Source organism: Rosa chinensis, chromosome 5 (assembly GCF_002994745.2).
Source record: "Rosa chinensis cultivar Old Blush chromosome 5, RchiOBHm-V2, whole genome shotgun sequence".
In the NCBI taxonomy this organism is placed as follows: Eukaryota; Viridiplantae; Streptophyta; class Magnoliopsida; order Rosales; family Rosaceae; genus Rosa; species Rosa chinensis.
The window spans coordinates 79,810,881-79,825,237 of NC_037092.1; the positions used below are offsets into that span (position 1 = coordinate 79,810,881).

A 14,357-nucleotide genomic window follows, 5' to 3' on the forward strand; every position below is an offset into this window, starting at 1 on the left:
TTGATTTTTATTTTTTTAGACGTTGTTTTTAGAAAATCTGTCGTCTGATATGGAATTATGAATCAATTCAGAAGACGTATAAGGACAGAACCGTTGTATGACCCTAAAAAATTTGAGCGCCAAGTTTGCCACCAAGTTATGTCATGCCAAACCCATCTGAAGCCCTAAATTTTCCCCAACATGTGTCAGTCATACGACGATAAACAAAAAACCTGTCGTCTAATAAATATGTCTGACAGAAAGGAGGGAAATTTCCCTCCTCCATCTTTCTCCAGCTCCTCAAGGCGGGAAGTCCAATTAATAAGAGACGAGGCTTTGATTGTATTCAGACGACGTTCTTACGTAAACCCATTGTGTGATTCCTTGTCCAAATTGATAGGGCCTCACAAATCCGGCTGAAACCCCAACACTTGGAGAAAAAAACATAACAAAAAGAACTAAATAATAGCAAAACGTACCCCTCTTTCGACAGCTAGCCCTTGCTCTATGTTAATTGACTCAACTCACTGTCGACAGATCCAAAAACAAGACCTAGCTAGCTCTCGCCCAGTGGCCTCACTCTCGACACACCTAATCCAAAACCGGAATCCTCTCTATCTCAACATACCCAAAGCCAAACGAAATTCCTCACTCTGTAGCCTAGACCTCACTCTCCCAAACCCTCATTCTTCTCTCTAACCAATCTCATCTCTCTTAGAATGAGATTGAGTCGGTGAACTGAGATTGAGTCGATGAACTGAGATGACGCCAGTTCAGCCTCTCTAGATCTAATCGATTCCCTTGGAACGAAGCACTGTTAGCCTCTCCGACTGGTTCTCGTCGCACCCAGGGGCAAGTGGAGACCAAATTGTTTCTTTTTCCCGTCGCACCTAGCTACAAGATCAAATTTCTGGTATGAAATCGTTTCTTTCTGTTGATTCTCTTCGATTCTGTAACTCGGTTTTGCTATTACATCTTGTTTTCACTTGGGTCCTCTCAAGTTACGATATATTGTTGTAATTATCATGCGGTTTTCTGGAATAGAGAAGGTAAATTCAACCCAAGACAGAAAGTCTGGTTTTCTGGAATACCCAGCCAATTGATGATAATAGAATAGAATAGATTCTTTCTGCTGTTTGATTGTGGGTCTATTGTGTGCTTGATTTTGGTTAGATATGATGGATCCTGCTGTTCTTGGTATGAATATTGGGTTATTTCAGCTATTCTGGTCGAATTTACAATGTGAATTGGTTTTTGATGTTGGGATACATTACTTTAACCATGGATCTTAATTACTTTTGTGAATCTAGTAGCTTTCTGTAAGCATATAGTTCATATTTTCTGGAGGATTTGTGCAGATTTTCTATTATGTTTTGCTCCGTAAAAATACTTCTCAATTCAAAATTTATAAAAGAAAATATAGGGATTGGTTAGTGATTATCATCTAGTCATGTATGACAATCTTCTTGAGTTTATGCAGTGGAAACCATATTACTGAATCCTGATTCAAAATGCATAGTTTAATTAGGTAATTTACAGTTAAATCAAAATGGAAGCTGAAAAGTGCAATCCTCTATCTCTGTGAAATTGGGTTTTTGGCTTTTAGCTTATATTCAAAATGAACTCTTTATTACAGATTGAACTTTTGAAAACCAGAATCAACATCTACTTGCATTATTGTCAACTAAATTTTCAATGCATGCATAAATAAAAGAACAATGAATTTAAAACAGAAGTAAGACATCTAGTTATCCATTTGAGTATCGAGGATTGTTGATATATAGTTCTTGCATCTTGTCATTGTGGACAAAATGGACAGATTCTTTCAATTTTAAAATTACTTGCCTTGATCTAATATTCAGTTTCAGAATTTAGAGCACATACTAGTGTTGTGGGTTTGCTCAACAATTAGTAATCGTAAGAATTGTATACTCATCAGGAATCGATGAGATGAACTCATGAGCATAAAATACCTTTACATGTACAGCCCATTCTATATCTTCGTAACCATATCTTATTGTTGACTTGATGTTAATGTGAAATATATTTGGTTCGAGACGTAAAAATTTTATTGTCAACTCAAGAAAGTTTTGCTCATGAGAGGGAAAGTAGCAATATATATTAGTGGTTAGTGAGACTTCCTGCTTAACTAACATATATATAAATGGTGACTATTGGAATAGCTCAAAATTTAGCCTTGACTTAATCAACCCCATTGTGAACTGTAATGTCAATGTTTAAAGCAAATTAGCAATTAAGTATACGAGTTCCACGCTTCCTGTCAAACATTGGAGTTTCTCTGATTCGCAAGTTTAATTTTTGTTTTTTTTTAATTTCCTGTCAATTGTTTTTGGTCCTGTGAGTTTGGTGATGTTTTAGGTAGATAGCAATGCTATAATAAACTGCTAAAGTGCTACTGATGTTACTTAGAGGTATTATCTATTATGGAAGATACTAAAATTTGGTGCATGGATGCACTCGGAGTATTATTATTTATTTGAGAATGTCTTTTTTTTTTTTTTTTTTAATATAATGGTATCTCATTTGGACAGTAAAGATAAGAACAAGAAACCGAAAACTTGATTGTTGTTCAAGTTAAATTCAAGCCTTTCTATTGAATGTTGGAGATTAATTTTGCAACATAATGAGCACCTTATGGTCTAGATGAGTTGATATTTGTTGCTTTATTAATTTGGATTGAATGATACAGGGAATTTAGTAACATTGTTCAGAACACATGTAGTTAATCTTTAGGTGCCGTTTTGATCTCTTATTTGAAATTCTAACCAAGATACTTGATTGTTGTTCTATTTGAAGGTTTTCTCAAATTCAGCAAGAGTTGGAGGCTTAGATGGAGTATTGATACCTTGGGCAAGAAGATTAAACACGGTAACTTTACTTACTTTATGATGTTCTATTTTCATTTGGTTGGTTAATGATTGAACAATGAGAAGTTGATGAGGATACATCAACCCTATATTTTCATTGCATTTACCTGTAGAAATTGCTAATTAAATCTTGATATTGGTTCAATTTTATAGTGTTTGCATCAGTTTTGCATACTGCTCTTACTAAGTAATGATTTTATTATAAGTAAACTCGAGAAGTTTAGAGATCTTTTTTTATCTATGAGTGTTGTTACTTTCTTCCAGTCCACTAACCAAGGTTTATTTAAATGCTAAGATCATGTAAGCATCCGTTTTGCCATTGGTTATGTACTAAAGTACCTCTTTTGTTACATGAACGGCAGGAAACTTGTGGAGATTGCAAGGGTAAGAGAGAAAGGGAGCTCAAAAAGCTGCTGGAAAATTTTAATAGCAAACGAAGGTTAGTCAATTCAACCATACAATTGATTCTTTGAACTTGGTTACTTTAATGGGGTTGATAAGTTGTTTTGTTGAATGCTTAAACTTTGTGGCAAGATATAATATGGGTTGTTGATGAGAATTTTATCTATATATATATGCTTAAACTTTGGATTTTGAATGTTGTGTATTTGTATATGTGTTGTGGAACAGCGGAATGATATGCTATTTGTTGTCTTCTTTATTTAGATGGAAGATAGGTCTTGGATGCATGCAGATAAAAGATCTTTAGCTTATGAGTTAGGGGTGGGAAGTTTCTTGAAGTTTGCTTTAGAAAATGTGAAAAATCCTAACAATGTTGCTTGTCCATGTTCAAAATGTGGCAATATGGATTTCTTTCCTATCTCTGTTATCAAGACTCATTTGTATTATAATGGGGTTGATGAAACTTATAAGGTATGGAAGTGGCATGGGGAGAAAGAAGATACGTCTTCGGGTAGTAGTGAAGATTCAGCCTCAGGTTCAATTGAATCTGAATCTGTGGGTGGGAATGTTGGGGTAGATTGTACAATGGATGGGTCTGATGAGGAGGATGAGTTTTCATCAGAGTGCAATGATTTTAAGGAGTTTGTTGAGGATGCAAATAAGCCATTATACCCTGGCTGTGTACGATTCACAAAGTTGAGTGTGCTGGTGAAGTTGTATAATTTAAAAGCTAAACATGGAATGAGCGATGCAGCTTATTCTGATTGGCTGATTGCTTTTGGTGAGCATCTTCCGGAAGGTAATGAAATTCCTACATCTGTTTACGAGGCCAAGAAGACTTTGGGAGCACTAGGGATGGATTATAGGAAGATACATGCATGTCCTAATGACTGCATTTTGTATAGAAAACAGTACACAGATAATGTCAATTGTCCTACATGTGGCGTCTCTAGGTGGAAAGTGGGAAAAAATTCCAAGGAGAGAGAGGGTGTACCCGCTAAGGTACTCTGGTATTTTCCACCGATTCCTAGGTTTAAGAGAATGTTTCAATCTACAAAAACATCTAGTAGTTTGACTTGGCATGCCACTGATAGACGAAAAGATGGGTTAATGCGTCACCCGGCTGATGCGTTGACCTGGAAATCAGTTGATGAGAAGTGGCCCGAGTTTGGTTTAGAGTCAAGAAACCTTAGGCTTGCGCTATCATCAGATGGCTTTAATCCTCATAGTTCCCTAAGCAGCAAATATAGTTGTTGGCCAGTCATTCTTGTCAACTATAATCTTCCTCCTTGGCTTTGTATGAAAAGAAAATACATGATGTTAACGTTGTTGATTTCCGGGCCTAAACAACCTGGAAATGACATCGATGTCTATTTAGAACCATTAATCGAAGATTTGAAAGTTCTTTGGGAGGGAGTAAAGGGAGTTTATGATGCCTGCAGCAACGAGTATTTTACTCTTAAGGCTGTACTTTTTTGGACAATCAATGACTTCCCAGCCTATGGTAACTTGTCTGGGAGCATTGTTAAAGGGTATAATGCATGCCCAATATGTCTTGAAAAGACATTACCAAAGAGGTTGGTCCATGGAGGGAAGATGGCTTATATGAGGCATAGAAGGTGGAAAGCAAGAAACCATCCTTACCGAAAGCAACGGGCTGCTTTTGATAACCACCAAGAACTTGAGGCTGCTCCTGTTCCATTGAGTGGAGAAGAAGTTCTGAAAAGGATGGAAGAAGAAGTGTTAAGTTGGCCATTTGGGAAGAAACATCCTTCTCCTCCGTACAAAGGGGATGAGGATGAAAATAGACCTTGTTGGAAGAAGAAGTCCATCTTTTTTGAACTTGAATACTGGAAATTTCTTCCGGTTCGCCACTGCCTAGATGTGATGCATATTGAAAAAAATGTTTGTGATAGTCTTTTAGGCACATTGTTAAACATTCCAGGAAAAACAAAAGATGGCATAAAGGCCCGTTTAGATCTGGTTGAGATGGGCATTAGAACTGAACTTGCACCTAATCTTGATGGTCCGAAAAAAAATCGCTTGCCATTAGCGAGTTGGAATCTGACCTTAGATGAGAAGAAATTAGTCTGTGGTTGTTTTTGTTGTATGAAGGTCCCTCATAACTACTGTTCGAACATTCACAATCTGGTTTCAATGGATGATCTAAGGCTTAGTGGGATGAAATCTCATGATTGTCATGTGTTAATGCAACAACTCCTTCCCGTTGCATTAAGGGCTGTATTAGACAAACCGGTTAGAGTTGCTGTTATCAGGTTATGTCTTTTCTTTACTGAGATTTGCAGCAAATCATTTGAGGTATCTAAGCTGCCCAAAATTCAAAGTGATATTGTTGAGACATTGTGCTTGCTTGAGAAGTATTTTCCTCCTTCATTCTTCGATATAATGGTACATTTGACGGTTCACCTAGTGAGAGAAGTTGAATTATGTGGACCAGTTTTCTATCGGTGGATGTATCCGTTTGAAAGATACATGAAGGTTTGCAAGGGTTATGTTCGCAATAGAAATCGTCCTGAGGGTTGTATAGCAGAGAATTACATTGCAGAAGAAGCTGTGGAGTTTTTAGCCGAACGCTTATTGTCCGACCAAACTATTGGAATTCCAAAACAGCGTTCTAAGGAGTGCAAGCCTACTTCTGGTGCTAAAGTGTCCTCTCTCTATGGTAGTGAGTTCAACCAAGCACATCTTTGTGTTCTACAAAACACCGAAGAGTTCAGAGCCTACTTTATGTAAGTCCAATTTTTTGTTTATCTTTTCTCTTCTCTATATTTAATATTAATCTCTTCATAAGATATATTTAACCCTGCAACTTTTTTTGGCTTTTTGTCTGCAGCGAGCATATGGAATATTTGAAGGTAGCTTTTCCGAGGTTCAAAAAGAATAAGAAGTGGCTTAAAGACAAACAAAACAATTCATTTGCAAATTGGGTGAAGATAAGGGTAAGGCATGGGATGTATGAAGTTCTATATCATCTTTTAGCTGCTTTCAATTAGTTAAATGATGCTTGTTTATGTAGGCCTGACTTAGTAATAATTTATCTTTACAGGTGGGGCAACAATTGGATGATCCTGAAAGCAACATATCTGAAACAGTTCGGTGGATTGCGGAAGGACCAAGCCATGAAGTAGCAAGATTCAACAGTTACAAAATCGACGGAGTTCAGTTTTACACAAAGTCACTTGACAATGTTCGAGTGTGTCAGAATAGTGGCGTCTACCTAGAGGCTGAAGCTATGGTTGTTGCTAGTGCTAGGGACAGAAAACCTGTAGATGATGATATGAGCTTCTATGGGGTGATAGATGAAATTTGGGAGCTGGATTATGCTAAGTTTAGACTGCCCCTCTTTAAGTGTGATTGGGTTGAGAGTTCAAAGGGTGTCAAGGTCGACGACCTTGGTTTCACGTTAGTGAATTTGAAAAGGATAGGCCATCTAAATGACATATTTGCTTTGGCTACATCTGTCTATCAAATTTTTTATGTCCAAGATCCTGTGGATCCTAGGTGGTCAGTTGTTCTAAGAGTCCGACAAAGGGATTACAATGACTTGGCTCATGATGATGAGCTTGGAGACACTATAATTGATCATCAGCCCTTCACTGATAGAATGCCATCTATTGAGAGTGGAGAGGGAGAAATAGGTTACATTAGAGCAGAAAGTGAGACCATTTTGGTTAATGAATAATAGAACTGCTCATTGTAATGTTACTTGAAGAATGATTAAGTTTGTTAATGCATGTAATGAATTTCATATTACTGTGCCTTATATGGTTGTTTGTACATGTTTATGTTGAAGTTGGAATCTGACCTGGGTTATTTAGCTGATTTGATTTTTCTTCATTGTACTTATATTCATGACTAATCGGTATTCATTTGAATGTATTTGGATGATGATTGATTTGTTTTTATTTAAATGCTTAGTAGGTAAGCGTCCGTTTTGCCTAACTTTTGTACTAAAGTACCTATTTTGTTATATTTTGGCAGGAAACTTGTGGTGATTGAAGGGTAAGAGAGAACGAGAGCTTAACAAGCTACTGGAAAATTTTAATTGCAAAATAAGGTTAGTCAATTAAACTCTACAATTGATTCTATAAACTTGCTTAATTTAATGGGGTGATAAGATACCAAGTTGAATGATTAAACTTTGTGGCAGCATATAAAATGGATTCTATGTTGAAATGAAATTACTATTATATATATATATATGTTGTGCAGAGTATAAGTACTATAGTTTCAACTTATTGGTTTTTTGCTTGGTATAGATAATGGTGCATTCAAAGGCTGTGTCATCACCAACAAAGAAGACTTCAAAATCACATAAAGTAAGGAAGTCGAAGTCTTCAAAGACCAAGGATAGGGAATCTGTTTCACAAAGAGATTCTGCTGCAAGTGTGAGTAAAAGAAAGAAGCGCGGGAAGAAGAAGAAGACGCAGGAGGAGGATGAGGGATGTACTGGAGGGCTGAAGCTGCTCAAGCGTCACCGCGTTACAATGTCAAGGATGACAACGGGCAGGATTCTAAAGAAGAAACTTATAGTCCAATTTGATAAGAATGGGGATCCAATAGGGAATAATGCAGATGCACTACAATCCTACATCGGCGTTTTGGCAAGAACCAATATCCCAATTTCAATAGCATCTTGGCCTAATGTATCGAAGACAAAAAAAAACAGTCTATGGGAGAACGTTTTGGTAAGTGTTTATTAATTATTAGTGAGTTTTTAATGTTAGAGCATACTCTAATATTATTTATGCTACTGCAGCTTTCTTTGTTAATTCACATTCATGTTAGAGACATGTCCTAATATTATTTATGCAACTGAAGTTTCTTTTTATTAATACACAAACATGTTAGAAGCATGTTCTTATATTTTTGCTGCCATCAATGCTTGTTTTTATGCAGACATCATTTGTATTGGGACCTGAATGCAAGAAGATGGTTTTAAAATCTGCTGGAACGAAATGGAGAGAATTTAAGTCAAGACTGACAACATTGTATGTGTTGCCATATTTGGATGCTCCTGAATCTTTACAATTTCCCCCAGATGACTATAGGTTTATAACGGTTGATGACTGGAATGTTTTTGTAAAGGAAAGGACAAGCGAGTCATTTTTGGTACGTTTCTTGATCAAATGTTTAACTACATTTCAGAAAGACATAAGAATAAGATGTGTGCTTATTTATGTAAATGAAATGCAGAAAAAGCATGAGGAACAAAAGGCAAGGCGCCGTAAAAATGTGTATGATCACCATATGTCGCGTAAGGGATACGCGGGATTGAGAGAAGAGCTGGTTAGTACAAATGTCAGATATTTTTAGCTGTAAGGCTACATCATATATCATTTTAATGTAAATCTGATGGAGCTTTTTTGAGATATAGTCTAAAATCGAGCCGGAGAAGGAAATCGATAGAGCAACACTTTGGGTCAAAGCACGCCAAACCAAACAAGGAACTTTTAAACATGATGTGATTAAAGAAACTGCTGAAAAAATTGTATGTATCTCGTTTCATTTTGCTATTCTAGTTTGCTGTCATTATTGCATTTCTGATATTTAACCTGAAACCTATATTGCATATGGTAGGAGACACTGAAACGCAAGGAACGTGACGGTGAGCTAACCGTAAATGGAAGTAACGATGTGCTGACATTAGCTTTGGGGACTCCGGAGCACACGGGAAGAGTTAGAGGCATAGGGGGTTATGTGTGTAACCCAAATGGATACTTCAACCTTCCAAAACGCAGAAAGGAGAGCGTTAATGAGTCAATGAGACAAAGTGTGAGGAAGATACTTGAAGAAGAGAAACAGAAATTGGAGGATGAGTTGAGGGAGAAGATATATGCTGAAGAGAGGGAAGAGATAGCGGCCGAGGAGAGGGAAAAGATAGCGGCCGAGGAGAGGGAAAAGATAGGGGCTGAAGAGAGGGAAAAGATAGCAGCTGAAGAAAGGGAAAAGATAATGGCAACTGAAAGGGCAATCTTACTTTCTAGGATTGAACAATTGGAAGCAAGAGTTGATGTAAGGAGCCATGAGGCAGTTACCACTGTTGGAGTAGGAAAAGTTGTGGGCAATGACCACACATCTGGCCAAGCAAGTTGTTCACATGCAAAAGATTCATGTCTTAAGGCTCCTGACAAACAAGACAATGTTGTAGAAGATGGCGCAGTGAAAAATGTTTTGGATGCGATGGAGAAAGAGTTGCTGCAAAATCAGAGGAAGAAGACTTCAAAGGTCAAGGAGTCGAACATTGATTTTGAAGCAGCAATTGAAGAAGTTACCCATGAAGATAATGCTGGGAAGAATCAATTGCATATTGATAGGGTGATAAATGATAAAGAGGAAATAGAATCGGTGGATTTGACCTTGCTTGATCAAAGAACAAAGGTATATTTAGCTGCATAATTATTTACATATTGTTCTAGTTAAGCATCTATGTGTGATTCAATTCTGGAATTCAATAATTTCTAGGCTGGGTTTTTATTATAGTTGATATGTTGAATTGGGTAGCTGCCCAAAATCTGTTGATTGACCACTCATGCTAAAAACAGATTGTTCTTATATTGTTGAACGAGTTTCTGCATATCAGTGTGCTCATCTTATTATGTGTATTATTATTTACTCAATTGTTGGTATATATAGGTAAATCCTACTGAGAAGAAATGCAAGTTAGCATTGGGTTCAACTGACCATATTGTTGCTCTTGCTACGGTTATCACAAGCGATGGTCCATTAGAAGTTTGTCATGGGACTCCATTGGGAGATGACAGATTACGTGTTTCTGTTTATGCTGCTTTGGAGGAAAAGGCTGTGATTCCATTTGTTGTGGAAGATGAGATAACAACAGTAAAGCAAGCGATGGGGAGCTGGGTAATGTGGCCAAAAAAACTGATCATATTTGATGAAAAGGTACATATATTTGTAAATGAACAGCGAGTTTTTATTTTGATATTGTGAGGATTTTCCTATTGGTAACTATCTTGTTTGTTCATTTAGAAAAAAACAAGTGGTAAAGCAAGTAGGAAGCAGAAAAGGAATCATTTTGCGGAAGATGTAGAAGAAGAGTTTGACTTGCAGTCACTCGAATCAAGCTTGCCAGCCGCATTGCAGAAGTTATATGAGTGGGGAAAAGAAGGATTCAAAGATCGGAAAGCTGTTTGCTTTTATAAAGAAGAGCCCGTATTCGGTATTAATGCTAAGAGCTATCTACTTGGCTTGGATGTTAAAAGGCTTGCAAACATGGCGGAAGTAACAGGAACCATCATAGTGCTGTACATGAGGTAAATTTATTACGGTAACATGAAGTTTAGAACCTTTTTTGGTTATTCGTTAGTATGTGATATATGTATGTTCCCTGTGCTTTAGGTACTTATATGATATGCTAAAAAAGTCCAAAATGGTAGACATGGTTGGTTTCGTTGACCCAGCCTTGACTGGTGAGATAGGGTGTGGGAGTGCAACAACGAGGTCCCGAAGTATAAAAGATCGCCTCATAAGTGCTTCTCCAAACCAGATTTTCTTAGTGCCTTACAATGCATCGTATGTATATGCTTAAACCAAAGCTTTATTATTCATATATTTGCCGCTTTTACATGCACATGGTTATTTTCCTAAAATGATTTTAATGAACTGTAGTGCTCATTGGGTATTAACTGTGATCGATCCGGACAATGACACTGTCTATTTCATGGATCCATTAAAAAGACGCCTTGGAGGTAACGGAGAATGGAAAGATATTGTTGACACGTAAGTTGCTCAAAACTTACTTGTTCACTGGAAGTTTGTTCAACTATGCTGGTCCTTTCTATTGTTGGTCACCTTATACATTAATTGTTGGTCTTTTCTAATGTTGATCTGCTTATATATAGTGCCATATCAATGTTTAGAGCGGACCGCAACAAGAAAGGACGAGGTTTTCCTCAATGGAAGAACATGGCAGTATGTGTTTGATATATTCATTTACTTTTGAATAATACTTCAGTCAATAATGAGTAATATATGTATATGTTGTTAATTGATGGTGCACGTTGTGTATTTTTGAAGGGTATTCCATCACAGCCAAATGACAAACAGTGTGGCTATTTTGTGATGAGATATATGAGGGACATCATACATGATACAAACTTGGGTTTTGCAGAAAAGGTAACTGAAGCTTTTCATTTTGAAATAACAAAGTCTAAAGGTTGCTGTTAGTTTTCAAAGGAGTTCATACTATAGTTTCAGTTTATCAAATGGCATGGCATGAGTTTAATTTGTGATTTTTAAACTATTACAGTGGGGTAGGAGAGCTAACCATGTTTATAGTCAAGTGGAAATTGATGAAGTCCGTAATGAGCTCGCAAGTTATGTGTTGAAGAACATCCTGAAGTTGTAAAGTCTGCAGTTGCTCATGGCCTACGCCCTCTAATGTGAAATAGGCAAGAAATGTGTTTTGTGGTCTGAAGTGATGATTTAAAGTACATTTCTTCACTTATTTTGCCATTGGAGTAGCATATATAGATGTGCTCCTTATTTTGCTATTGGAGTAGCATATACAGATGTGCTCCTTATTTTGCTATTGGAGTAGCATATACCGATACGCTCCTTATTTTGCATTGTGTAATCCATTTAGGTACAATCATGTGGGTTATAACAATATTAGATTGATCTATATATACATTAATCTAATTACTGTTCATTTGGTAATTACTGATTTTGGGACTGTCGTGTGAAAGCCTACATCTAGCTAATTTTCTATTATCTGAGTTCAAAACAGACAATGGATGCTTACAAGCAAAAAGAGTGGTGTGAGTAAAAGTCCGACAACGCGCACAAAAATAAACAACCGTCGTCTGAAAACAAAACAGACAATGGATGCTTACAAGCAAAAAGAGTGGTGTGAATGAAAGTCCCACAACGCGCACAAAAATAAACAACCGTCGTCTGAATTCAAAACAGACAATGGATGCTTACAAGCAAAAAGAGTGGTGTGAATGAAAGTCCCACAACGCGCACAAAAATAAACAACCGTCGTCTGAATTCAAAACAGATAACAGCTGCCTTGTAAAGAGCGTTGTGTGACTTAAACTCACACAACGGCCACAAAATAAAGTGACGTGTAATTTGCAATCACACAACAGCTGCTAAGGGTACCCGTTGTCTGAATAATAGTCACACAACAGCTAATGCTGTCGACAGGCTGCCCACATGCTGTCGACATGCTGCCGGCATGCTGCCGAGCCCTTCACACGACGGTTCCCTACAATCGATCTTCATCAGACGGCGCCTCGATAGACGACGCTTTACCGCCATATCAGACGACGGTTTTTAGCCGTCGTCTGATTCAATTTTTGTAGTAGTGACATATAGCTCTTGATTCTTGATCATGTACATACACATTACGTTTTATTCATGATGATGTATGTTTTTAAAATAATTGAATTTTTGTAGTGAAATATAGAGGGCTTCCTTTAGTATTGAGCACTTAAAAGGCCGGGGTCATGGGGGAAAATCCACCTCTTAGCGGCCTTCCTTGAAAGTACTATATACACACTGTTGCAGAATTATCAATGGCATAATCTAAACTGCAAGTCTAAAATTACATGCATATCAATTCAGTCTTGCTCCAAGAGGCAAGAGCCAATGATGCCAAAAGTTCATCATCTACTCTGTACAACTACAAATAAACATTAGATTACCCCTATTAAATTCATAGGTTAGTTTTAACTTTTAAGCAGCAAGAACATGCACAAAAATCCCCAAAAACAGATCATAATGAACCTGGCTTTTGATGAGTCCCTAGAGGAGGTTGAGCTGAGGGAAGGAATTACTAAAGCTCCGGATTCCCTTGCTAGCTAGTTACGACAGTTTAAACTGGCTAAACAAGCTAGCTCAGGACATCAGTACGTATGCACGCACCTCTCGTAACGATCAGTAATATAAACGTCACAGAGGGTCGGGTGAGAAAGATGGGATACACCGAGAAATGCAACTGTACGTACTAGCTAGTAGTAAATCGACTACACTAAACCCTAATAAATGGAAGGACACCAGACTTTTTATCTTAACTATTTGCCCTCCACTCTTGATTACTGCTAATGCATGTATTATGTGCAAGACTTTCACTCTTTAAAATGGACCAAGTTTACCTTAAATAATAATGTTATCTGTTTGATGTATAGAAAGTATTGAGTTTTTTTTTTTTTTGGGGGTAAATGATCGGATAATATATAAACACCCAGCAAGCAAAACCCTGGAGAACAAGAACAAAGAAAGCTCAAAGGGTCACAGACAACCAATAATTGGATACGTACGCTACTAGGCTTCTAGCTTAGGATTAATGTCTAGGCTCTTTCTTGGGTCATTCGAGAATGTGGAGTTAAAATAGTATACAATACTTAAAACAGATAACATCAAAGAATCGATTGAGGAAAGCGCGCATGTAGATCATTTATGAGAACCCTTACGCACCATCTTACTTAGACTTCCAAATAATCCCGTTCATAATGTTGCTACACCCAAGTTAGTGCCTCTATTTTTACTCTTGATGCAAGTATACGTACTAGCGCTACGTATATATCATATACTTACCGGGAAATTATTCACGAGGACAGGACGATTACCTAGTCTATGAGGTGCAATTGAACCAGCCTATCAGATACAAGTTATTGAATCTATTATTCTTTCTCGATTTTGCAAGAAACTTCATAGTGTTGAAGGATATCGACATAATGTGTGTCTCTACAAACTAGGGTTAGAGTTGTAATAGGAAAGTACCCTAGGTATACTAATTGTATTCCGATTCTGTTACCTTTTGTGTACTCTGTAAACTCCCTATATAAAGGGCTCCTATTATCAATAATAAACACAATTCTATTCTCCTAAAACACGTTATCAGCACGAGTTCTAACCCTAGCTTCAGAAAAAAAAAAAAAAAAAAAAAAAAAACCTCTTTCTTCTCTGCCGCCAACCCAAAAAAACAAGAAAACAAAAAAATTTGCGAACCTGGCCTCCTCCCCTGCAGCCTACACAAACCCGCAAGCTTTCTGCTTGCTACCGCCACCACACCAGCAGCCCACGCTGCACAGACGCCCT

At 37.3% G+C, this 14,357-nt stretch overlaps 1 protein-coding gene and 1 long non-coding RNA gene across 2 annotated transcripts; both read left to right on the forward strand.

Moving 5' to 3' along the window:
* The first annotated feature begins 91 nt into the window (after positions 1-91).
* Positions 92-3,837, forward strand: LOC112165822. The gene is made up of 4 exons (XR_002922980.2): positions 92-892; positions 2,797-2,868; positions 3,230-3,306; positions 3,534-3,837. It is a non-coding gene; the product is annotated as an uncharacterized LOC112165822 (long non-coding RNA).
* A 17-nt stretch (positions 3,838-3,854) lies between these two features.
* On the forward strand, positions 3,855-11,696 carry LOC112165812. The gene is made up of 15 exons (XM_024302481.2): positions 3,855-6,019; positions 6,124-6,229; positions 6,337-6,960; positions 7,550-7,978; positions 8,190-8,402; positions 8,487-8,579; positions 8,668-8,781; positions 8,871-9,671; positions 9,927-10,193; positions 10,281-10,564; positions 10,650-10,823; positions 10,920-11,030; positions 11,153-11,222; positions 11,328-11,426; positions 11,560-11,696. Exons 1-15 carry the CDS (start codon positions 3,855-3,857, stop codon positions 11,656-11,658), a joined length of 5,649 nt encoding a protein of 1,882 aa, XP_024158249.2. The 3' UTR covers positions 11,659-11,696.
* The last annotated feature ends 2,661 nt before the right edge of the window (positions 11,697-14,357 follow it).

Bases quoted from the DNA above. Each gene is read 5' to 3' on its own strand.
- LOC112165812 (XM_024302481.2), top strand. From the start codon at position 3,855: ATGGATGGGTCTGATGAGGAGGATGAGTTTTCATCAGAGTGCAATGAT. The intron at 10,194-10,280 runs GTACATATATTT...TTGTTCATTTAG, and splicing joins TGATCATATTTGATGAAAAG to AAAAAAACAAGTGGTAAAGC. The intron at 11,223-11,327 runs GTATGTGTTTGA...GTATTTTTGAAG, and splicing joins CTCAATGGAAGAACATGGCA to GGTATTCCATCACAGCCAAA.